At 42.9% G+C, this 22,769-nt stretch overlaps 1 protein-coding gene across 1 annotated transcript; it reads right to left on the reverse strand.

Moving 5' to 3' along the window:
* Window positions 1-6,353: 6,353 nt before the first annotated feature.
* Window positions 6,354-21,402, reverse strand: LOC126456054 (esterase FE4-like). The gene is made up of 4 exons (XM_050091808.1): window positions 21,246-21,402; window positions 20,147-20,332; window positions 9,758-9,957; window positions 6,354-6,371 (listed from the first exon to the last, which is right to left on the reverse strand). The coding sequence occupies exons 1-4, from the start codon at window positions 21,400-21,402 to the stop codon at window positions 6,354-6,356; spliced, it is 561 nt and encodes a 186-aa protein (XP_049947765.1).
* Window positions 21,403-22,769: the final 1,367 nt, after the last annotated feature.

Genomic DNA, 22,769 nt, shown 5'->3' on the forward strand with positions numbered 1-22,769 from the left:
AGAGAGAAGGAGGGGTTCAGAAGGGATGCGAGAGGGTTGTCGCCTAACGCCAGTATTATTCAAGCTGTACGTTGACTAAGCTGTAGAGAAAACAATGACGAAATTAGTAGAGAGAATTGAAGTTCAGGGACAAGAAATAAAACCTTACAGGGATGCCAATGACGTCGTAATTCTGCCAGAAATAGCAAAGAATTAGGATGAAGAGAGTGTATAAGATAAACATAAATCAAAACAAGTAAAGGGAATGTAGACGAATTAAATCAATTGATGGTGAAGGAATTAGATCAGGAAATGGGACAGTAAAAGAAGTAGATGAGCTTTGCTACTTAGACAGCAAAATAACGGATGATGTCTGAAGTGGAGAGGACTTACAATGTCGACTGACTATAGCGTGAAAGGGATTTCTGAGAAAGAGAAGTTAGTTAACATCTAATTGAAATTTAAGGGTTAGGGCGTCTTTTCTGAATGTATTTGTCACGAATGAAGACTTTATGTAAGTGAAACTTGACGTTAAACAGTTCCGACAAGAAGTGTTTTGAAGAGTGATGCTATAAAAGAAAGTATTAGCTGGGCGGATCGAGTAACTAATGAGCAGGAAATGGAAAAAGCGATTCATACCACAGCTTGAGTAAATGAAGGGATCAGTTGGTAGGACGTAACCTGAGGCATGAAGGAGTCGTCGATACGTTTAACATAGGGATATTTGGGGGTGGGGGGGGGGGGTTAATAATTGGAGAGAGAGACCAAATGATGAATACAGTAAGCAGGTTGAAATAGATGTGTGTTGCAGCTGTTATTCGGAGATAAAGAGGCTTGCACAGGATAGAGTAGCGTGGAGAGTTCCATCAAACCGGTCATCGAACTGCAGACCACATCATCAACAATGTTTACAGTTTGAAGTATTGGGTGTTGTCATCTAAAAGGAGTATGTGAATCCTTACCAAACGAACCGTGAATTTAGGCAACTAGTTCGAGGTCCGTAACTCCCGACATGTACGGGACGTGATTGTAGCGACCTTCAGCCACCAGCCGCCATGGTTCCTCTGTGAGAAAGGCTGCTTCGTGATCCGGTTCGACACTGGGTGCCCAGACGCATGTAAATAAACTCAGTCTGTCCTGTCATTGAGGAAAGATAAATTATTTTCATGTACATATGCACAATTTCAAAGTAAATTTAACACGTTACACAAAAAATTAAACAACAGAGGTATTATAAAGAGGTTAAGCAACATTATAAATGAAATTATGTTCCAAAATTCTTGACTTCAAGGCGTCACATGTCAAAAATTATGTGCAACGTGCAGCTCATTACATGAAACACTTCTATAAATGAGACACTTCTACTGCTGTAAAACTATTCACTGCTTGCAATTAACATTTTTATATGCGAACATTACATCTTCTAAAGTAGCATTGAGTATATTAATAGGATCACATTTTTATAATCGGTACTACTATGTTTAATAACACTTGTATATTACTTCACTTGTATAGTATCTGAAATGTTGATTGCAGCGAGTCCTGCAGAAAGGATTCGCTGGAATGTGTATGATAGGAGATGTGCTTTCAGTTCTCCAAGTTGAAATAAATCCATAAAGAAATGAACGAAATGGTACAGGAGATCATTTCCCTCTGCTTGATATATCAATGTTATACTGCACGCTCGACCCCACACTTCAAGACTTCCAGCTCGCCTCATTTAGACGTCCCACTAGAATGCCGTAGATTAATGGTTGGGCTCTATTGTCGCGTTCTGTGAGGTCACTTACGTGTCACTCCAAATCAGCTCTTTGTATATTACGTCCCAGCAACCAATTCCGTTGCAGATCTCCTAGAAAGTGGGAGACAGATGTTCCTCAGGGTACACTCAAGGTCATCTTCTTATCTATGGGGTCAATGTCCACCAGGGTCAATGTTATGAGGCAGTTTTCCTCCTTGCGTTCAAGGTGATGGTTCAATGTCCTTTCTGAGAAATTGTCCATTGTTCCCTACAAGTCAGCCACTTTGCTTCATTGTTCTTATTAATGATGTATCATAATTTATTTTCTAATTTTTGTACGTAATGACAAATCACTTTTCACCATTATTAATGACCTGTCATTTTCACCACGATTATAACGGATCGCCATTATTGATAACCCAATATAATGATTCATCACTCAAAAATAATTTTCCCCAAGAGCTCAAAAAATTCCATCATGCTCCGGGTCTTACTAACCATCAGACTGACTAATGACATGTTCTGTGTTTACAATAAAGCAAAGTCAGTTCTTCGAATATTATCTGCGTGGAACATTGTTTCCATATGCTATGTGTTCTAGGATATAAATACACACACGCGAGGGAGAGCTTGTACTCGTATCTCTGGTCACTACAATAGTATGGTGCTGGCAGTATTAGGTGGTGACCGCACATCGTTAGCAGTGTGACAGACTAACTCGAATCATAAGTTTCGTAGTTAGTAGTGGTGGTCAGCTTTAATAGGAAGGATGTAACTGCTGCTCTCCCGATATAGGTGGCCTGTCCGTTTGGGAGGGTTAGCTGAAAGGTTGACTCCCTCGCGACAGCAGCGCGTGTTGCTGTGTTGCGGCTTGTAGCTGGGGACCATAGAAAGCGGTGGTAGCTGGGACGTGGCTCTGGTAACTTCATACCTGGTTCAGCTGGAAAACAGAGAAGACAGTGGCTCCGGGCGGGCAACACCGAGGTTGTAAGCATTAATAGCGAGAGTCCCGGAAGAAATTGTTTGCTTGTTATTTAAATAAAATGAGTGCTTCCTAATCTATTCCTGTCTTAGTGGTAGAGGGAGAAAACTTCAGCAACGTGTTGTGTGTTTATGGCCTGTAAAGTGTCACATGGCTGCAAAAAAAATGCTAATTACAACCGTTATTTTGTAAGTACACAGTAATGTCCTGGTTACAGACTCCTCTTAGGTGACTTTATTGTGTCCAGACCATTGTTTTTAGCATACTTAAGCATCAGATTCGTATACATCAAATCGATATTAAGTATTAATTTCTAAGACCAACAGTAGACTGTCATTTGTTTAAACGTAGGATATTCGTATAAATTGTGTAAGTAATGCACTACGATATTTGTTACACACTTAGAGTTTCGTATTTAAGACTCTGAAAAGTGAATGTTTTGGAAAATCAACTAAATTGTAACAGATAACCCTAAATTGGTAGACAAAAATGGAAGAAGACGGTGATACTTTGCAGAACTGTCTCTGGGCTTCATAAAAAAATGTAAATGTCGTGTGACTATGGCCTCCTGTCGGGTAGACCGCTCGCCTGGTGCAAGTCTTTCGATTTGACGCCACTTCGGCGACTTGCGCGTCGATGAGGATGAAAAGGATGATGATAAGGACAACACAACACCTAGTTCCTGAGCGGGGAAAATCTCCAACCCAGCCGAGAATCGAACCCGGGACCTTAGGATTGACAGTCTTTCGCGCTGACCACATTTTTTAAAATTTTTTATTTTATTTTATTGATCTCATTTTGTTATATATTGTTCGTTGAATTTGTTCGGGGCAGACGTCCAATGACACCCGTTTAGGTTCTTCGTTGACCCGTTCACTCAGTTTTTTATTACAGAGAGTAGCTAACCCTCTGACCGAACACGCTGAGCTACTATGCCGGCATGACTCAGCTACCGGGGGCGGACTCTACTGTTAGTAATGAACTGCAAGCAATTGCATTAAAGGGTGAGTCACATGACAGAACACGAGTGAGGTTACTGACTGATGGTTAGTAATGAGCCTTCCACTACGGTGAATAGAACACAAGTGGTCAGTCATTCTGATGGCTAGTAAGCCCAGGAGAATGGTAGGGGTCTTTCTCGGCTGGTAGAGGAAATCATTGTTTTGGGTATTAAATCACTATATTGGGTTGTAAATAATGGCGATTAAGTGACAGGTCATTAATAATGGTGATAAAAGTCATATGCCATTAATTACATTAATTGGACAGTAAATTATGACAGGTCATTAAGGCTAAGAGGCCAACTAGTAGGGACATTGAAGATAAGAAGTACAATTACCTCTGGGCATTGACCCCAGAGATAAGGGGGTTATATTGATTTTAGATGATCTTGGCTGTTTCCAGACGAACATTGGTTCCCTACTCCCGAGTCTGTGTTACAAGACTCTCTTCATCTACACTCCTGGAAATTGAAATAAGAACACCTTGAATTCACTGTCCCAGGAAGGGGAAACTTTATTGACACATTCCTGGGGTCAGATACATCACATGATCACACTGACAGAACCACAGGCACATAGACACAGGCAACAGAGCATGCACAATGTCGACACTAGTACAGTGTATATCCACCTTTCGCAGCAATGCAGGCTGCTATTCTCCCATGGAGACGATCGTAGAGATGCTGGATGTAGTCCTGTGGAACGGCTTGCCATGCCATTTCCACCTGGCGCCTCAGCTGGACCAGCGTTCGTGCTGGACGTGCAGACCGCGTGAGACGACGCTTCATCCAGTCCCAAACATGCTCAATGGGGGACAGATCCGGAGATCTTGCTGGCCAGGGTAGTTGACTTACACCTTCTAGAGCACGTTCGGTGCACGGGATACCTGCGGACGTGCATTGTCCTGTTGGAACAGCAAGTTCCCTTGCCGGTCTAGGAATGGTAGAACGATGGGTTCGATGACGGTTTGGATGTACCGTGCACTATTCAGTGTCCCCTCGACGATCACCAGTGGTGTACGGCCAATGTAGGAGATCGCTCCCCACACCATGATGCCGGGTGTTGGCCCTGTGTGCCTCGGTCGTATGCAGTCCTGATTGTGGCGCTCACCTGCACGGTGCCAAACACGCATACGACCATCATTGGCACCAAGGCAGAAGCGACTCTCATCGCTGAAGACGACACGTTTCCATTCGTCCCTCCATTCACGCCTGTCGCGACACCACTGGAGGCGGGCTGCACGATGTTGGGGCGTGAGCGGAAGACGGCCTAACGGTGTGCGGGACCGTAGCCCAGCTTCATGGAGACGGTTGCGAATGGTCCTCGCCGATACCCCAGGAGCAACAGTGTCCCTAATTTGCTGGGAAGTGGCGGTGCGGTCCCCTACGGCACTGCGTAGGATCCTACGGTCTTGGCGTGCATCCGTGCGTCGCTGCGGTCCGGTCCCAGGTCGACGGGCACGTGCACCTTCCGCCGACCACTGGCGACAACATCGATGTACTGTGGAGACCTCACGCCCCACGTGTTGAGCAATTCGGCGGTACGTCCACCCGGCCTCCCGCATGCCCACTATACACCCTCGCTCAAAGTCCGTCAACTGCACATACGGTTCACGTCCACGCTGTCGCGGCATGCTACCAGTGTTAAAGACTGCGATGGAGCTCCGTATGCCACGGCAAACTGGCTGACACTGACGGCGGCGGTGCACAAATGCTGCGCAGCTAGCGCCATTCGACGGCCAACACCGCGGTTCCTGGTGTGTCCGCTGTGCCGTGCGTGTGATCATTGCTTGTACAGCCCTCTCGCAGTGTCCGGAGCAAGTATGGTGGGTCTGACACACCGGTGTCAATGTGTTCTTTTTTCCATTTCCAGGAGTGTATCTTGTAACTCCTGCTGTCGCTACAGCTTCACTTACATCGCCATAACGTGAAGGCACCATGCATCCAACAGATGGCTATAAATTTCTGTACCAGCTGCATCACGTTTAAAATTCTTAGGAAAAATTTCCTGCACTTTTTTCTTTCCTTAGGAACTGTAAAGAATCGTACACACTAGTACAACAAACGACAGCCAGTGGATTTAGCCAAAAGTTGGTCGTCAATACACTGACGTTCAGCCTCTCATCCACACCAAACCAAGGGATTGATTCCAAGGGTTTCGGCCGTGTGGAATCGCAGTTGGCTCTAACAACTTCTCGAGGTTGCTCCCCATTTTCCTGTTGCTTTAAAGTAGCATTTCAGTCACAATTTCACTGCCAGATTTTATGAGGGAAGGAGAAGTTTTAGCAATCGTCGCACGTATAGCATTTATTTTACTGCAAGAAGCCGATCATGAGAAAAAGGAGCAGAAGGAACGAGCCTGGTGGTCTACCTGTCCTTTACTGGAAAAAAATAATGTCTAACCCTAAAAATCGGTGTGAATATGGGCTATTTCATATTTTTCCAAAATAAAAGCTGCAGATTTCTTATTGTAGATTTGTGTAGCACCTAAAATTTGCAAATATGACGACTCTGTTAGGAGAGATGTACCTACAGCAGAAAGACTAATAGTCAGTTTGAGGTATTTAGCTACTGAGGATTCAGACGTCAGCTTAATGTGCACCTTTAAAATATCAAAACAGCTCATCTCTAAGACTGTGCGTGAGGTTTGTTCAGGCATCACTCAAAATCTACAAGAATATATTAGAGTAAGTTCACAGAGAACAGATGTCAATAAAGACTCCACTTCCTTTTTCGCATCATGCACGTTACTAACAACTCCCTTATTTCTCTCGAATCGTCTAATCTTTCCAATTTGTTTTATCATTGCAGTCCGTAAGGTCCCATAGACGTTCCCCTTCACGATGTCAGTTTTCCACTCCATACTCCAGTGCTTTTAAGCACCATAAATACAGACCCGTTCAACAAGCACAACAAATCGCCACTGTACGTAGAAACATTCGACGTGGCGTTCACACTAGGAAAGGCGTCCCCAGGTCAACTCACCGACAACACTTTGACATTACCGGCGGCTCTCCGAGCCGAAACCAGGGCCAACCGTTTCGTTGGCTCCGATCTGCCGCCTGTACATACCAAGTAAATCTCGGCGAACGAAGCGGTTGGTTGTTGTTCGTTGGTCTTCAGTTGCTAGTTCGTACACGCAACATAGCTACAACGAAAGGTAAAAGTAATCACACTGCACTATATATTAGCTACAACGAAAGGTAAAAGTAATCACACTGCACTATATATTCTGAACGGCAGTGGATATCGATAGTCTGATACACAATTCCTTAGTGCCTGCACCGAACACACAGAGGCGTAATGGGGTATGTAATTTCTCAGAGGAATAAGTTTTGATTAGTATGCAATGAAATCAAAACACTACAAAAGCGGGAAACGTATCTTGCGACTAGTGTTCGTAACTCTATTCATATGCCGGCTTGCGCCGGGAGTAAATGTCGTTTGCTGCAGACACAGTAGCTGAAAGACCTCACAGTGAGTCAGTGAGGTGTTACAAGGAAAAACTACAATCGGAAGGACGCTGATCATAGTGTGCTTCATAAGAAAAAGTAAACTTCTCAGCTGCTGGCAGTATGGCTATTAGAATTAAGCATTCTGTACAACAAGTGTTTAATTTTTTTTTTGTTACAGCTCATGACAGAAATAAGTTTTATCATTTTGCGTGTTGGTACTCCAGTCCTTATGGGTTTATTTTCCGATTGCCATTCTTTGTTTTGAAGTTCATGTTGTGAAGTTGAATCTACGTAATTGAATTTTTGGGCTGTGTTGTGAATGTGAGTTGTTGACTAACTCTACTGTATCATTTAAACATAGTGCACATATTTACAAATGCAGAGTATGCGGATGCAGGAGTTGTAAGTGTTCTGAAAATAGAAACGCTACTGCTGTTTGTAGGCAGTACGGTAGACGGTTGCTTAACTGCGGAATACCGGATTCTAAAGCGTTTTCACTATAACGTTTGGGACTGGTTCAGAGCACAGCAATCATATCTCATCTAAAAGTACACATTGAACAGAGGGTGAATGATGTAGACGACATTATTCAGCTGCGAGAACGTAGTCGTTGAACAAGTACACCAAGTAGGTGAATCGGAGTGTCACACACAAGAATGTGACTGATATTACACACGCACAGCCGCTATCCTTATTATTTACAGCCGATTCAACACCTTCGAAAAGCAGATGAAGGTAGACGTTGGAATTGTGTCGTTGGCTAATACAAAGTGTCCAGTAATCCCGCTAATACTGCTTACTAATGAAGCAGCTTACACCCCTGTCAGTTCAGTAACACTCGTGATTCAATTCGGTGATCCAATGATCGTGATTCAATTCGGTGGTCCAATGAAACGCCTCACATTCTTGTGGAGACACACTTTGCAGAACGCTTCTCTGCAAATGTATGGTGCGGTATGATATGTGACTGGGCCAGTTATGTTACCGCATCGTCTTACATAATGATGTTATCTCGACTTTCCTGAAAACAAGTTTCCATCACGGCTGGGAGAGGTTTCTATGGCTGCTAAGATGCATATGTTCTTCAAGCATGACAGGGCCCCTGCACATTCAAGTCGCCAGGTGACACCTCATGTGAACGTAACATTCCTCGGAAGGTCGATGGGCAGAAATAGTCTCGTCTCTTGGCCACCAAGGTCGCCGAACCAAACCGTTTTAGATTTTTGCCTGTGAGTATGGTTGAAATTGGAAGCCTGCAAAGAACACATTAACACAAGAGACGAATTGATATTTCGGAATATGAATGACAATAGCCTCATGGAACAACGCCAAGACGTCCTCAGAAATCAGGGGAATTCGAAAGTGCACTGAAGTCGGATGAATTTTATAGATCAGTTTTCATCTTAATCACTTACCTTTCCTTAACACCTTATGCGAGTATTTGTTTGAACTACATTCTAACAGCTGTATCTCTGTATCAAATAAAAACTGAACACTTGTTGTATGGAATGTTTCATTTGAATTAATCTAAAATATTTACTATTCCTCCTGAAACATTCTGTATATGTTAAGCTACACGAAATCTGGAGACCAAGATAGTACTTTGGTACCTTAATCAAGTTCCTCCAGTCATTTTCGAACGTTGCTATATCACCCGGAGAATTATCGTGCAGTATGATCCAATTATACTTGGGGTAGACCGTCATATAGGACCAAGAGGGAGACGTCAGAGCATTGACTCCTGTGCAGATGATTGAAGAGTGTGTTCTGCGTGGGTTAGTGAACACAAAGATCGCCATGATATAACTTTGCAAACCATAACCTTCGCAGCAGTATCTCGTATTCTTCGAGTAAGGGTTTTTGAGTGAATTTTCTAGAAGTTGTGGCCAACGTCCAGTGCACCAGGAAACATGACTCTACCGTCAACATAGATGTCAACTAGCACCAGCCGCTTTATTTCGATACTGATTTGCAACTTAAAGACTTCGGAGCGCCATACATAGCATATTCACTGTATTATTGTGGTTGGCACGAATGTGGTTGCCCCTACTAACTCAGTCAGTTGTTCCGCTATTCATATCCTTGACGGGCCGTTTCTAGTCGATGTTCGTTTCCGCTGTCAACAACGATCACTTAAAGTGCCGGCACTAGTCCAGTCACGTTACGATTTCATCACAGACTTGCAAAAAGAACACAATCACCGCCATTTAATAAATATCACCTATGCCCCCTCAGCCCTATGTTCAACGACTTGTCACTTATATCGACAATGACAACAGAGAGTACTATGCTTGCATCCCTATGTTCAACGACTTGTCACTTATATCGACAATGACAACAGAGAGTACTATGCGTGTGGAAAACTTGTAGATCTTCTTACACAACTGTTGCACTTGAACACCTCACCTGATACAAGCCTTGAACTTAGCGGTGATCAAACCTAGAGGATAAACTATCTGCTCGATAGTGTATTACCTATTGTTACAACCTGTTCAGCCAATGTTAATAATAGGAATACCTTCTCCTTGCGATTACACTCAGCGCTAAATAAATATGTTCCTTTCTGACGTAAGCTCATTTAACTGACTATAAGTACATACCTCCTCTGACAGAGCTTTGTCACTGTCTTGTGCGAGGGTGCGTCCATCCACGGTTTTGAGAAAGTCTACGAGATCTGAGGAGTTCTGCCCCGAATATCCCAAGTAGTTCGCGAAGCGTATTGCTCTGTCTGTTGCGTTTTTGGAGAAAGCCCAGGGGTTCAGCGCTGACCCGCTCATTGCTATGGCGTTCTTAAAGAGACCTGGGAAGTAACATTGGTGTGGATTAGTCATAGTGCAAACTTAACATTAAAGTATAAATACCTCTAGACTAACATAAATGAAATTTATATTATTACGATTCTAAAGGAATGGCATTATATGCATTCTCCAGGAATTCCGTAATTCATATGCAGTAGAATGGCAAATTGTTTGAACTGAAGACAGCAAATGAACTGTGTGCTCTTAATATACTGTCAACTTTCACAATTTCGTTCTTTGGTTAAAGCGGCTTATGGAGTAAATCAAATTATCTCGGTGAACGTATATATCAATATACTGCATGTATCGAAAACCGAGAGAACCTTAACTTCTTTCAGTGAATTAAACACATATCACACTAAGTATTTTTATGGAGCAAGAAGTGTGTATACTGCAAGATAGAAAGTCTGGGATGTGTTTCAAGCATTTATTATACATTAGTACACCGTCAAATTTCAGACGCTGTCTGTGACATTAAATTGAAACATCACGAAGGCGTATTGCAACAAAGGCCAAACTGGATATCCAAATGATTAGCACGTCAACGAATTTGCACAAAGTAATTTAACGTTATCTACATTTACTACATGTTATTATATTATTTATTTGCAACTTGCTTCATTACAGTATTTGTAATACTACGTGTTTAGATTTAATTTTCATACAAAATGCATATGAAACAAGTCTAATTATAACGAATTACAATAGCAAGAGTGAAAAGTATACCATTAATTATAAACACAATAGTAAATTTCTGTGTTTTTAAGCTTTTCAGGTAGAGCAATATTTAACATCAAGGAACATTGTTATTCATAAACCGGGAAAGGTAGTTGCATTACAAAATTTAAGTATTTGAGGTACAGCTTTAGAAGAGCTGCTCCATATACGGGATTGGTGAATCCCTTCTACGTAGTATTCTTCCTTAGTTCGTGTCTCTCATCATTCAGTTCACTGCACACTCGTAAAACATTATCGACTGTTCGACCACCCTCTGTGCATGATAGTAAGATATTAATTTTCCATGTCTGGTTAACATTTTTGTAAGATTAGATGACTACGATAACTTTATAGTATGGCGATCTCGAACAATCGGTAAAGAGCTTTTGCTATCGCCTCTTTTGTAGTTTCAACCATCCTATTTCCCGTTTTTCTTTTGTTGTTCATATTATTCTCTTTTGATCACAAATGGAGGAATTCTATTGTAGAGACGTGTCGCGTTTCCTCCAGCTGCTTGTTTGGCAAGTGCGCCAACCAGTTCATTCTCAGGAGTTCATATACGGGGCTCTGTCCATTTGACGTTAATACACCATTTCGTCTGATGCAATACTCTAATTTTGGTTTTGATCTCTTCTGTCAAAAACACTCGTGTTCAGAAAAATCTGAATACCTTGAACGATTAGACATAGGACGTCCACATTTATAGGACATGAACATTAGTATGTCCTGCAGAAATGATTAGCAAATGATATGCAAATTGATTAAATTTATCAATTAATCACCCCCGCCCTCGACCACCCCCACCCCCAACCACGCCCACCCCCGCCCCTAACCAATCCCCACCCCCACTCCCGGATGAATCACTTATTTTTCTCAGCCTGCACGTAGGTCCCACCTCTTCCCCCCCTCCTCACCCTCTCCATCCCCCAGCCTACCCGATTGGCGGGAATTTCAAGTTTAGGGAGAACTTCGAATTTTGGTGGGAATTTCTTTCTCCCAGGGCTGTGCTGACGTCCAACCCCACCCGCCACCCGGGAATTGGCGGGAAATTAAAATTGGTGACACTCTTTCTGGGACTTGAACCCTGGTCCTCCTGCACTGAAAGCCCAAATGCATTCCCCCCCGTAACACCATCATACGACTAGAGGCACTTGGAATTGACGGGAAATTAAAAATGGTGGTGCATTTTCCGGGAATCTAAGCCTGATGCTACTGGATGGAAAGCCCAAGTGCACCTCCCTCTACACATGGAAACTGTCCAGATGCAGGAGAGGAAGGTTAGATTAGTGTACTTCGTTTTGATCGGGTAACTGACGCAAGGATCAGGCCTAATTACGCAATTAATGATAAAGATCAGACCTAATTACACAACTCTACACATAGCGCTACACAAGGACGGCATAAAAGTGCAGTACAACTCAAAAATTGACGATACCGTGCAACTGGTGTTATCCTGCTCGGAAAAAATTTCGCAGTACCACTCGAAACTGACAGATATTCAAACTTTACCCTTCACCTACAAGTTGACGGGAAAAGGGCAGGGGTGTAAGGTACTACTCTTTTTGGCAGGAAATACGTTCCACTGACGAAATGCTGGTGTTGGACAAAGAGGAGTTTAAAAAGTGTGTTGCCTGTAAGCATACAGTATCTATCGCTTTTTGACATCAGAGTTCGCTACAGACACCCGCACAAAAACCAGTCTGCAGCATACGTAATCGAAGACAATACACACTATCGCAAATGATAAAGAAAAATGCGTCACTGCTCTAATCACACTTCGAAATTGTAGCGAAAAAACCAGCACTTATAATGAATGGGTGCTAATGCACCACATATACTGGGGAAAATCGTCATTCTAAAAGACCGCAAGGGAAGGCGGGGGGGGGGGGGGAGGGGGTAGTTGAACGTGCATTCTCCTCGATGTACAATCACAAACTGCCAAACTGCCAATAATGAATGGGTGCTAATCCACCACGTATACTGGGGAAAATCGTCATGCTAAAAGACTGCAAGGGGAGGCGGGGGGAGGGTAGTTGAACGTGCATTCTCCTCGATGTACAACCACAAACTGCCAATAATGAACGGGTGCTAATGCACCAAATATACTGGGGAAAATCGTCATCGTAAAAGACTGCAAGGGGAGGGGTGGGGGGGGGGGGGGGGGGTAGTTGAACGTGCATTCTCCTCGATGTACAATCGCAAGCTGCCAAAAACCGAAGCCCTCTCACCTTCCATGACGCCTACCCCTCTGCCTCCCACCCTCTATCCACCTTGGGGGAGGACACGTGCTTCTTAAAACGGCCAGATGCTCTGCAGAGCGTCTTGTGCCTCCACTGCCGCCCCCTCTGCAGTTGCCAGCCACACTTGGCCCTCCGTAGATGCGTGTGACACGTGGCCTGCCTTGAGGCGGCACCACTAGCATAAAAAGGAAATTTACCAGCACACCCTGCCCATCCAGAGAACACCCAAAATGGCTATTTCAAAAGTCCGCTGCTTGCGAAACAGGAAACCCCTTCTGCCTTAAGCGAGTGCAGCCTCACACCACAGTGCCTTCAGTACAAAGCGCGTCGCTGGCATCCCTCAGAACGAAACCATGGCAAATGACTGCTATCCCGACCGAGCATTGTTTGTCTAAAGAGAGAGCTGTGGTCTCTTAAGGAACTCGCCCGCAGCAGCTGCCGTTCTGCGCTGGACTGTTGAACATCAACATGACTCCTATAATAAAGCTACTATGAGAAAAGGAAAGTAGAATCACGACAACAGTAAATGTCCTCTTTCCACAAAAATAGGCAAAGTAAATTTTCTTTTAGTTTTATGAGCAAAATCGGTATAGTTTTTATTTTCGACTGCAAGACACAATTCGCATCTCATTATTTTGTAACGTCCAACGAAGTGCACCGCCACCGATCACAGATTATTACCAGAGATATGTCCACCATGTATTAAAGCAGGAAAAAAAACTTCGACTGTTTTCTGCAAATATTACCGATCAATGGAGAATGCCCTCTTTATCCCGAAACCGTCATCAGAGTAAAGAAAAAGAGAGAATTTAAACTCCGAAGAAAAAACATCTATATTCAGCTTTTTGAACAAATTACACAACCTGAGAGCTTCTGTCGCGTTCAGTGTCTGTAAATAAATGTCATGCACATGTGTCTTACAAACACTTCATACAATCTTCCACACCATTGGCTTGCATGTCGGGAAAAGAACACATTCGACAACAAGAAGCTATAATTCAAGAGGATGTAGCTGTTTTGTACACTGTGGAAGGTCCTGTTTTACCAGTGCATTGTATTGTATTGCATGGAGCTGGGGACCTAAAAACAATGCGGAGGCTTCGTCCTCGCCGTAGCCCTCAGTGGTTCACAACCCCACAACAGGCTACAGCAGTCCACTCACCCCACCGCCACCCAACACCGAATCCAGTGTTATTGTGCGGTTCGGCCCACAGTGGACTCCCCAGGGAACGTCTCACACCAGACGAGTGCAACCCTAATGATTGCGTACTAGAGTAATTATGGTGTACGCATACGTGGAGAAAGTGTATGTGCATCAATCGCCGACATAGTGTAACTGAGGCGGATTGAGGAGAACCAGCCCGCATTCGCCGAGGCAGATCGAAAACCGCCTTAAAAACCATCCACAGACTGGCCAGCACATCGGACCTCGACACTATTCCGCCGGTTGGATTTGTACCGGGGACCAGCATGCCTTCCCGCCTGGAAAGCAGTGCGTTAGACCGCAGGGCTAACTTGGCGGTCTTGCTATATCATAGTAGCATTTACGAAACAAATTGCGAGAGCCTGTCTCGCCCTGTGTAGGTGAGATATTGAAGTTTCGTTAAAATATATCGCCGCAACGATAAAAAAGAAAAAAGAAACACTTGTCAAGAATCATTCCATGATGGTTCTAGACATCTCTTCCACCCGCCAGGCCGCAAGTAATTAATATCAGTTAGACAGGCTAATTAATTAAATTGATCATGAGTCACTTTGCATGGCAAGCAATTTTTTTTTTTTTTTTTAAGAGTCGGATTACACTCACCAGGTAGTTCAAATGGGAATCCGTGGAGGGAAGATGATGTTTTTTTCAAGGAACACTATTGAGAAACGACATTTGAATCTGACCGCAGAGGGAATCTACAGCGCTATTAAAAATACAATCGTAGCGACTATGTTACTGTCACCCTGGATAAAAAGCTGTCTTGAGTCTACAGGCACACGCGAATCGCTGATAGCATTATGCTTTTGGGTAAAATACTGTATGCGATTTGGAATCAAGTCTATCCATTCTACCACATACTTGCGTTGGATTCCGTAGAGATGTCTTAATAATTACATACACTAGTGATCATATTCCTGCCACTCTCATATCCCGAAATGAGTCACCTTTTTCGAACCATCTTCTAAGGGTGCCATACAGTAAAATTCCAGTGCTGTTTTCTAGACAGTCCCTCTGCTTCTTGGTCGTGATCGACATCGCTTCCAGACAGCTACCACATCACATGCTGGTAGAAATAAAACACAGAGGCGATGTTTCTCAATGACAAAAATGTGGAATACATCGCAACATATGGAAACCAGAAGAGTTTGCGGTATCGTACAGCGCTTCCAACAGCTATTAGGGGGTGATGACCTGTACAGTTAATCTCATATTCCCTATCGACAGGGTAGGGATGTCTCGGTACTCCATTTCGAAAAGCAATGTTCTTTCATTTTGCTCTCCGGTACATGATTTCTTTTTCAGTGTTGACCATCGCTGGGCGGTGCTGTTCACAACACACATGACGTAGCACAAATAAAAAGAGTTACTGTTGTATTATTGGTGAAAAAAACAAAAACATGTGAAAGCCATCGTAGCATATGGAAATAGGACGAGACTGTAGCAATGAGGAACGCTTCCAGACAACTGTATTAAGGTGATGACCCATACATTTAATCCCATGTTCCACAGCGACAAGTAGCAGATGGCTGGGGTTCCACCAAGACTCCCTCCATTATGCGGTAATCAACAGCATACTCAGTGGAAGGTCTGGAAGAGAAAGTCACCATTGATATGGCGCAATGTACTGTAATACACACCAGTTGATAGCGAGACCAATTTTAGCAATTTTACCCAGAAGTTGGAGAGAGAAATACTACCACATTCTGCAACCTGTGTAGCAACTTGTAATCGGAGCTCCAGCAACCATGTACGATGTGTAAGGTCAGCGCCAAACGAAGCCTGCTCTTGCAACACGACACGGTATAAAAGACAGTACGAACAGTTATGGTACTGTTTCCTATTGGGAAAATTAGGAAGGCTCAACATCATACAGGGTCTGCAGTTCGAAGCAGATCCGCGTTCCTCAGGGTCCTTGCAGATGTACCATCCAAACATCCTATAATCGTTATTCTGCACCATCCAGCAGAGAAAAATTATGAACAATAGAAGCTCTGCTAATTTCATCTGATAGATTTTTACTGTATCTCTCTCTTCTGATATATCGAAAACTAATACCGTCTACATGCTGGCATCGAGCATATGTGGCGATCCTATTAAATATACAGGTATTGATCCATTGGAGCAGATGGCCAGTGATCGTCGCTTGCACAGACTGGTGTAAAGTTTCATCGCCTGTACTGTACGAGGTCCATATCCCACACATTATCAGCCACAGGAGAGGGTCCCTGTTTCGTTGTTTGAAACACCAATTTTTCTGCTATAACACGCTTTGTACACTGTCATACACTTTGTTTCTTTCAGCCACGACCTCGACGTCTGTGTCAGGTTCTAAACTGACATTAATACATTTTGTCCATTGGCACGTCCCCCAAAAAAATATCGCACGGTGTAAATCATGTTGTTGCTGCTGATCCCACAACACACCCACACACTCGGTGACCGAAATAAAAGACAGTCATATCATAAGGAAATTGGTAGAGTTCTGAGGTATTGTGGAGTGTTTCCAAACTGCTGTCTGAATGTCAATGACAACCTCTACATTTAAACTCATCATTCACAGTGATGGGATAGCTGATGGCCCTGTGTTATGTTTGATTGATTCATCATATTGCTGACATGTACGCATTAGCCATCCTGTGATGTTGTTGCCCCCTCCACCAAGATTCTTTCTCTGCCTCAAACAAGTGATGTCGGTCAATCGTTATGTGGTAATCAAAAGCATACGAGTGAACGGTTGGGATGCAAAAGACACCGTCAATGTACTGTAATAATAAGCATGATAGTTGATAGCGCGATCAATTTTAGCAATTTTATCGTAATTTCAACACCGACAAGTGACACGGCAGGATGCTTACCAATTTCTATAACATCGCTAATTAGACCCTCCCCTACTTTACGAGTACCATCGCGAATGTAAATAAATGACTGTGCAGAACGTCCATTCATTGTTTGTATTGTTTATTCTCAAACATCTAAATCATCAAAGTATACTAGCACCTCAATCATAGTCATAATTTATTATCTTTCTCTATGCGGATGGGAGTCACAGGGTATTCTCGCATTCTTAGGATAAAGTTAGAGACCGAAAGATATACTCTCATTGTCTTCGACCAACACTCGCTGCAGCTGACCAGAAGTAGACCGCTACATTCCATGTTTCGTGTAGGAACAGTGCGAAACAAGGCTGTAATTGCTCTCCCGCACCCATCCAAGAGCACAAGAGTTCTGCAGATCCTCGATCGTCGAGGAGGTTAGCACCCCTTATCGCCGTTCAGTAGATATGAAACTGTAGAATATTGCCTCGACGGAAAATAAAAGACTGTTTCCCCTGTTCCCAGTGTTTCCATCCCAACGTTTTCCCGTATTTTCTTGCTACTATATATTCGTTCCCATGTACAAGAATCGTTCTGCACTAATCAGAAGACATGCAAGTACTCCATCAATTTCCCCACATTTCAGCGTAATTTTCTCTCAATTTATACGTGTTTCCGTCATTTTATCGATTTTATGTAACTTCTATCCATGCGATCATGACATCACTTCTCGTTCTGTGTTCTAAAATTGCTTGTAAATGTAGTACAGCTGTCAATACATAGCCCAAATGCAATATTTTTCTGATTGGGTGGCATAATATATTCAGGATACATCATTTTATTTTCCTTTCTTTAGGCTCCAAAAGCATATTTTTCGGCAGAAGCTCCATTCAATGCGATGGCCTTACGCCTCATTACTGGAAGGGCCCGTATGCCTACATGGTAGCACTCTACTGGTCGACGTCAGAGCCAACGTCTTGCTAGATCAATAATTTCCACATTATCCACATACCACTTGGCGCAGAGTGCATGCTGCATTGGGCAAACAGATGGAAGTCGGAAGGTGCGAGATCTGGGTTGAACGGTGGATGAGAAAGAATTGTCTATTGTAGTTTTTTGAGCTTCTCTCTGGGGAGCTGACTTGTGTGAGGCCTCTCATTAACTTGGATAAGGATAAGTTCGTTTGCACCCACCGCTCACGTCAAATAAGTGTGTTCGCTCGTTCCAGCATCGCAGGAGTCACAGCTGTGTGCGACTGGCCAGCACATGGGAGATCAGACAGGTTCGCACAACCTTGTTTCAATGTCAGACGCCTCGCTCAGCGACTCACCATGCTTTTGTTCACTGCCAATTCCGCTACCTACCGAAACTTCACGAAAGCACAGTGGCTGAAGCGAGAATATTCCAAGATGTCCCACAACAAGTTCTGTATTTTTAATCCTAAATTACTTATTGAATGCATTACTTATTGAACACCCCTGTATATAAGCACAGAAATTATAGTTTAGTTGTTTGCTGTCCTTGTTGTTGCAATTTTAACGATCAGCACTGAGTTAAGACTGAGTCAGCCGTCCATGGCCAATAAGGCACGCCGTTCTGGGATTATACACGATTTAAAAGCAGCACGATATCAATTGCTGTAGATGTAACTGGTTCTGCTTTATGTGTTCTTGCCAGCAATATTGTGTATAGTTCAACGTTGTGCACTGTGCCTGTACTGACTTTTACGATGAATGACCAGTAATTGAAGTAGCTATTGTTTACTAGTAAGGACTAAAAGCCCTTACAGTTTACTGCATATACCGCAGCAGCATGTGGTACTGAACTTATTATGCAAGACGAAGTGGATTCTGTCTGGTATGATGATTCAGCTCGTTTCATTACACCTTACAGTTTTTAAGACAACGGCATTTGCTGATTAACATGTTAAATCGATATACACAACACGTCTATAATGACATGGTACTTTCGGTACTATCATCATAGGTTTCCGTTCCAGTCGTGAATGATGCACAGAAAATCTGCTAACGCTAACACCTTGGCATGAGTTGCAGTACCTTGATCTTACCGTCATGATCATTTCGCGAGACATGTTGGATGAATCAGTTTGTAGCTCAGCTTTTTTGAAACTTTTCTCTCGGAAATATAAGTGTGATCCAGAATGCCTCTCCTTCACCTGTCGTAGATGTTGTTTTGCGCGTCCGCTCTTCCTAAACGAAACTGGGACTAAAGGCACTGGTCCCTCTATCTCCTTTATCAGACGTTCTTTATAAAGGTCTCAAACTATCAAGCAATTTTAAATAATCGATCGAATGAGGGTTTCACTACAGCTGCTATGTGGCGTCACAGGCTCTCTCTATCACCACCACAACAACAAAAATATAGCTTGTGTGGTATAATGTATCGATACCAGTCCACGGGCGTTGCAGCTGGAAACGTAGTTGCAAGTTTTCGTACGAAGCCGACAGCAATCGTGCAGGATCCAGCGGACACAATGGTGCATGTCTGCTGAGCCACGCCTTCAGTATTTCTTGACTTCGAGAGTCCCCTGCCGCGGCAATATAAGGCGGCCAGACGGAGCCACTGAGTCCCTTCTGTGCTTGGAGCCTCTTCGCTCCTTGATGCTACGCAGACGCCGCCTAGCCATGGCTCTAACACCATCGTTCAATCTGTAGTGCAGGGATCACCTCTGGTTGGCACTGAGAGCGGGACTCATTTCTTGCTGCATTATTTCTAATGAGTCTTCGTACACTTGGACAAATACATGTTAAATAAATCTTCTGTTTACTGTGTTAACCTGTTGGCTAATCGTCTCTGCTCCCGTCCAGCTTTCCTACAGCGACGGTTTCCACACCTCTCTTTAGCCCACCTCTCCTTACTGTGGCATACAAAGTCGTACACACCTCGGAAGTCAATTGTGCAAAGGAGTTCTGTACGACTCTTAAGCTCCAGGAGCTACAGTGCTTTACTACCGACGAAAATCATGCCTCACGGTCGCACCTATTGAAGGAAGAACGCAAAACGCGTTTTCTTACTGTGGTACCGAAATCTCGATTCGTAGCACATAGAGTAGTAAACAACCGTAGCTAACTGCTCCAGGAAAGATACTGTTGGTAGCCAAGTGGAACAGCGCAAAAAGTATGACTTAAGAACTTAGAGTCCAAACTCTGTGAAGGAGGTTAATAACGCATCTTAAAAGTTAATGCTAATTTACCTTTGCTAAGTGGAGATAGGACGTGGTAGTGAATGGAAGCTCCTCCTGCGCTTTGGCCTAAGATAGTCACTCTCTCTGGATCGCCGCCAAACGCCGCTATGTTCCTCTGCACCCACCTCAGAGCCTCCACTTGATCCTTGAGGCCCGTATTTCCAGGGAAGACTTCATCTCCCGTGCTGAGGAAACCTATCCAGAGAATAAATAATTAATCCGTTTGCCGTCAACATAAGGTACCATATAGATCGTACATTTAATATTACCTGTTAACTGAACTCACTGAGATCTGGCATGAGGATAAAGTATTTAGAAGCTACGAGTCTTGTGACTTGTTTAAGATCCTATTTTCTTTCCTTATATCAGTATAGCCTTGTTGCTGCACCAAACATTTCCATTAATAACTAGCAGTGCCAAAAGATTATTTCCGATTGTCAGTATTAAATTCTGACCAAAATATTTTTTCTTTTTCGTGTCAGTATGAGTTGTATAAACTGAACGAAAAGCTACTTTGTCTTGTTTCACAAAATTTCATATCCGTAACAACCTAGTTTTGAGGTTGTAATCCCATTTTCAAGTACAGAACTGATTACAAAAATGGACCCAAGCAGAGACGAACACACATCAACGTCTTCAACCAATCGCTGCAAAACAAAAAACTACCCAAGTTATGTCTTTCCACTGTTAAACCCATATTGTAAAATCGTAAAATAAATTGTCTTCGTCAGTAACAAATAATAATGGAAATGTTTAGAGTTTTCCCCCATCATCGGCTGCCTTAAGCGAATCCTTTTGCTTATCTGGCGTAGCAAACTAACATCTCTTAGTTACTACAAAAGCATTCCTTCGGCTCGATATAAGATTTAGCAAAGTTTCCTTTCAGATCCTGCGGAACCACTGCCGGTGCACTTCTCTGTGAGAAAATTCGTTGGAAACAGAGGAAATACCAACATCAACAAATATCTAACGGAAATTGTAATCAGCTTAGGATAAAGAGGTACACTCACGAAGTGATAAAGAGAACTTCAAGGAATCAAGAGAATGAAAAAATAAATCGTCTTCCTCAGAAACAAACAAGAAAGATGTAAAGACTCATGCATATTACCTAGCAATCCTAGGCGATAATTTATACTGACAAATACAACGTCGTTGTCCACGAAGTAGCGAGGCTCACTTATAGCACCGCTTCCTCCAGTGAAACATCCTCCGTGGATGTACACCACGACAGCTTTCAGTGCTTCGTTCTGCGATGGGCTCTGCATAGGAATTGAGAATAATAGTGGAGAGAATGCAAAAATCTTAAATACGACGGTAATAGTAACAATAACAGTACAAATATCTACTTGTAATTATTTCAAGATCCTGGTCTTGTGCAGCATGAAACTGCCAGGAAAGTATCACTGTAATGTGTTAACTAAATGGAGTTATGCTTCCACTGAGACTGCGCTTCTTTGAATAAAATGATTTTTCACGACTGCTGGGTAATTTCAGTTTATTGATCATACTAAAGCGTACATATACGTACGATCATGCGTTACTAGCCGATCATACATAAGAAACAGAAAATGACTAGACCTTTTTCCAAATAAAAAGTCCATCGAATTTAATGCACTCGTACATTACATAGCAGAAAATAACACCAAGCAACTGTACTCGTATTTATTGCCAAATTATTTGTACAGCAAAAATGCGTTATCCTACACTTATGTGAGCTTAGACTGTTGACGGCTAATCGTCGCATTGTGGACAGAGTCAACGTTTTTTACATTCTGTAGTCTGATGTTATTTATTTCGATCAAACAGGATCTACGGTGTATTTGGACCCTACCCCGACATTTTCTCATTGTTTTTAACTTCACGTACGATCCGTCAACAATTTACGTACGTTCATATTGGATGTGCAGTTGAAAATGATCTTGACATTGACCAACAGTGTGAATGAATCATCTTATTTAAATAATAAACAGTTTCAGTGACTCATAAATTTTTAATCGATATCTGTTGGCTGTGAATCCCAGAATAGGGAAATATTTAATACTATTAATTAATTACTTAAAACACAAAGCCCTATTACTGGTGTAGACATACTATCGGGGAATACACGTTGAGATACAAGCAGTCCTCTTCGCCAAACAAAGACTGAGCGCAGGGAGATCCCAACTGGAGAGCATCTCGAACTCCTGTCCAAGCAGCTTTCCTCACGGGCGGCTGTGGAAAATAAATATTTCACTTCAGACAGGAGTCCAGGCGATGTCATACATTTACCAAGTTAACACTGTGTACTGTTTAGCAACCTTTGCTGTATTTTAAATCTGAAGATGACTCAGTTGGGCCGAAACTGGGCATTTCTCTCTCTCTCTCTCTCTCTCTCTCTCTCTCTCTCTAAGACAGGGGCTTACGAAATGAAATACTGAGAGACATTTTAAAACGCAAGCAAATATTATTTTTTACATAAACTGACTTTTTTAAATGGACACCCAGTATTACTTCATACGCAATCAATAACAAGAGAAACGCAAAAAGTACGGCCTTGGTCGCATTGCCTTACATCAATTACATCCCGAGAAATTGCGAAGCGAAACTGACTATTGAAATAAACGAAACGCGACGCTATTGCGCATCCTGAGAC

The sequence above is a fragment of the Schistocerca serialis genome, chromosome 2, assembly GCF_023864345.2.
Source record: "Schistocerca serialis cubense isolate TAMUIC-IGC-003099 chromosome 2, iqSchSeri2.2, whole genome shotgun sequence".
NCBI lineage: Eukaryota > Metazoa > Arthropoda > Insecta > Orthoptera > Acrididae > Schistocerca > Schistocerca serialis.

Excerpts from the sequence above, each read along its gene's own strand:
- LOC126456054 (XM_050091808.1), bottom strand. The coding sequence starts at position 21,402 with ATGCAGAGCCCATCGCAGAACGAAGCACTGAAAGCTGTCGTGGTGTAC. Across the intron at positions 20,333-21,245 it reads TTATCGCCTAGGATTGCTAG|GTTTCCTCAGCACGGGAGAT; the intron begins GTAATATGCATG and ends TTCTCTGGATAG. Across the intron at positions 9,958-20,146 it reads CCTATCTCCACTTAGCAAAG|GTCTCTTTAAGAACGCCATA; the intron begins GTAAATTAGCAT and ends GTTACTTCCCAG.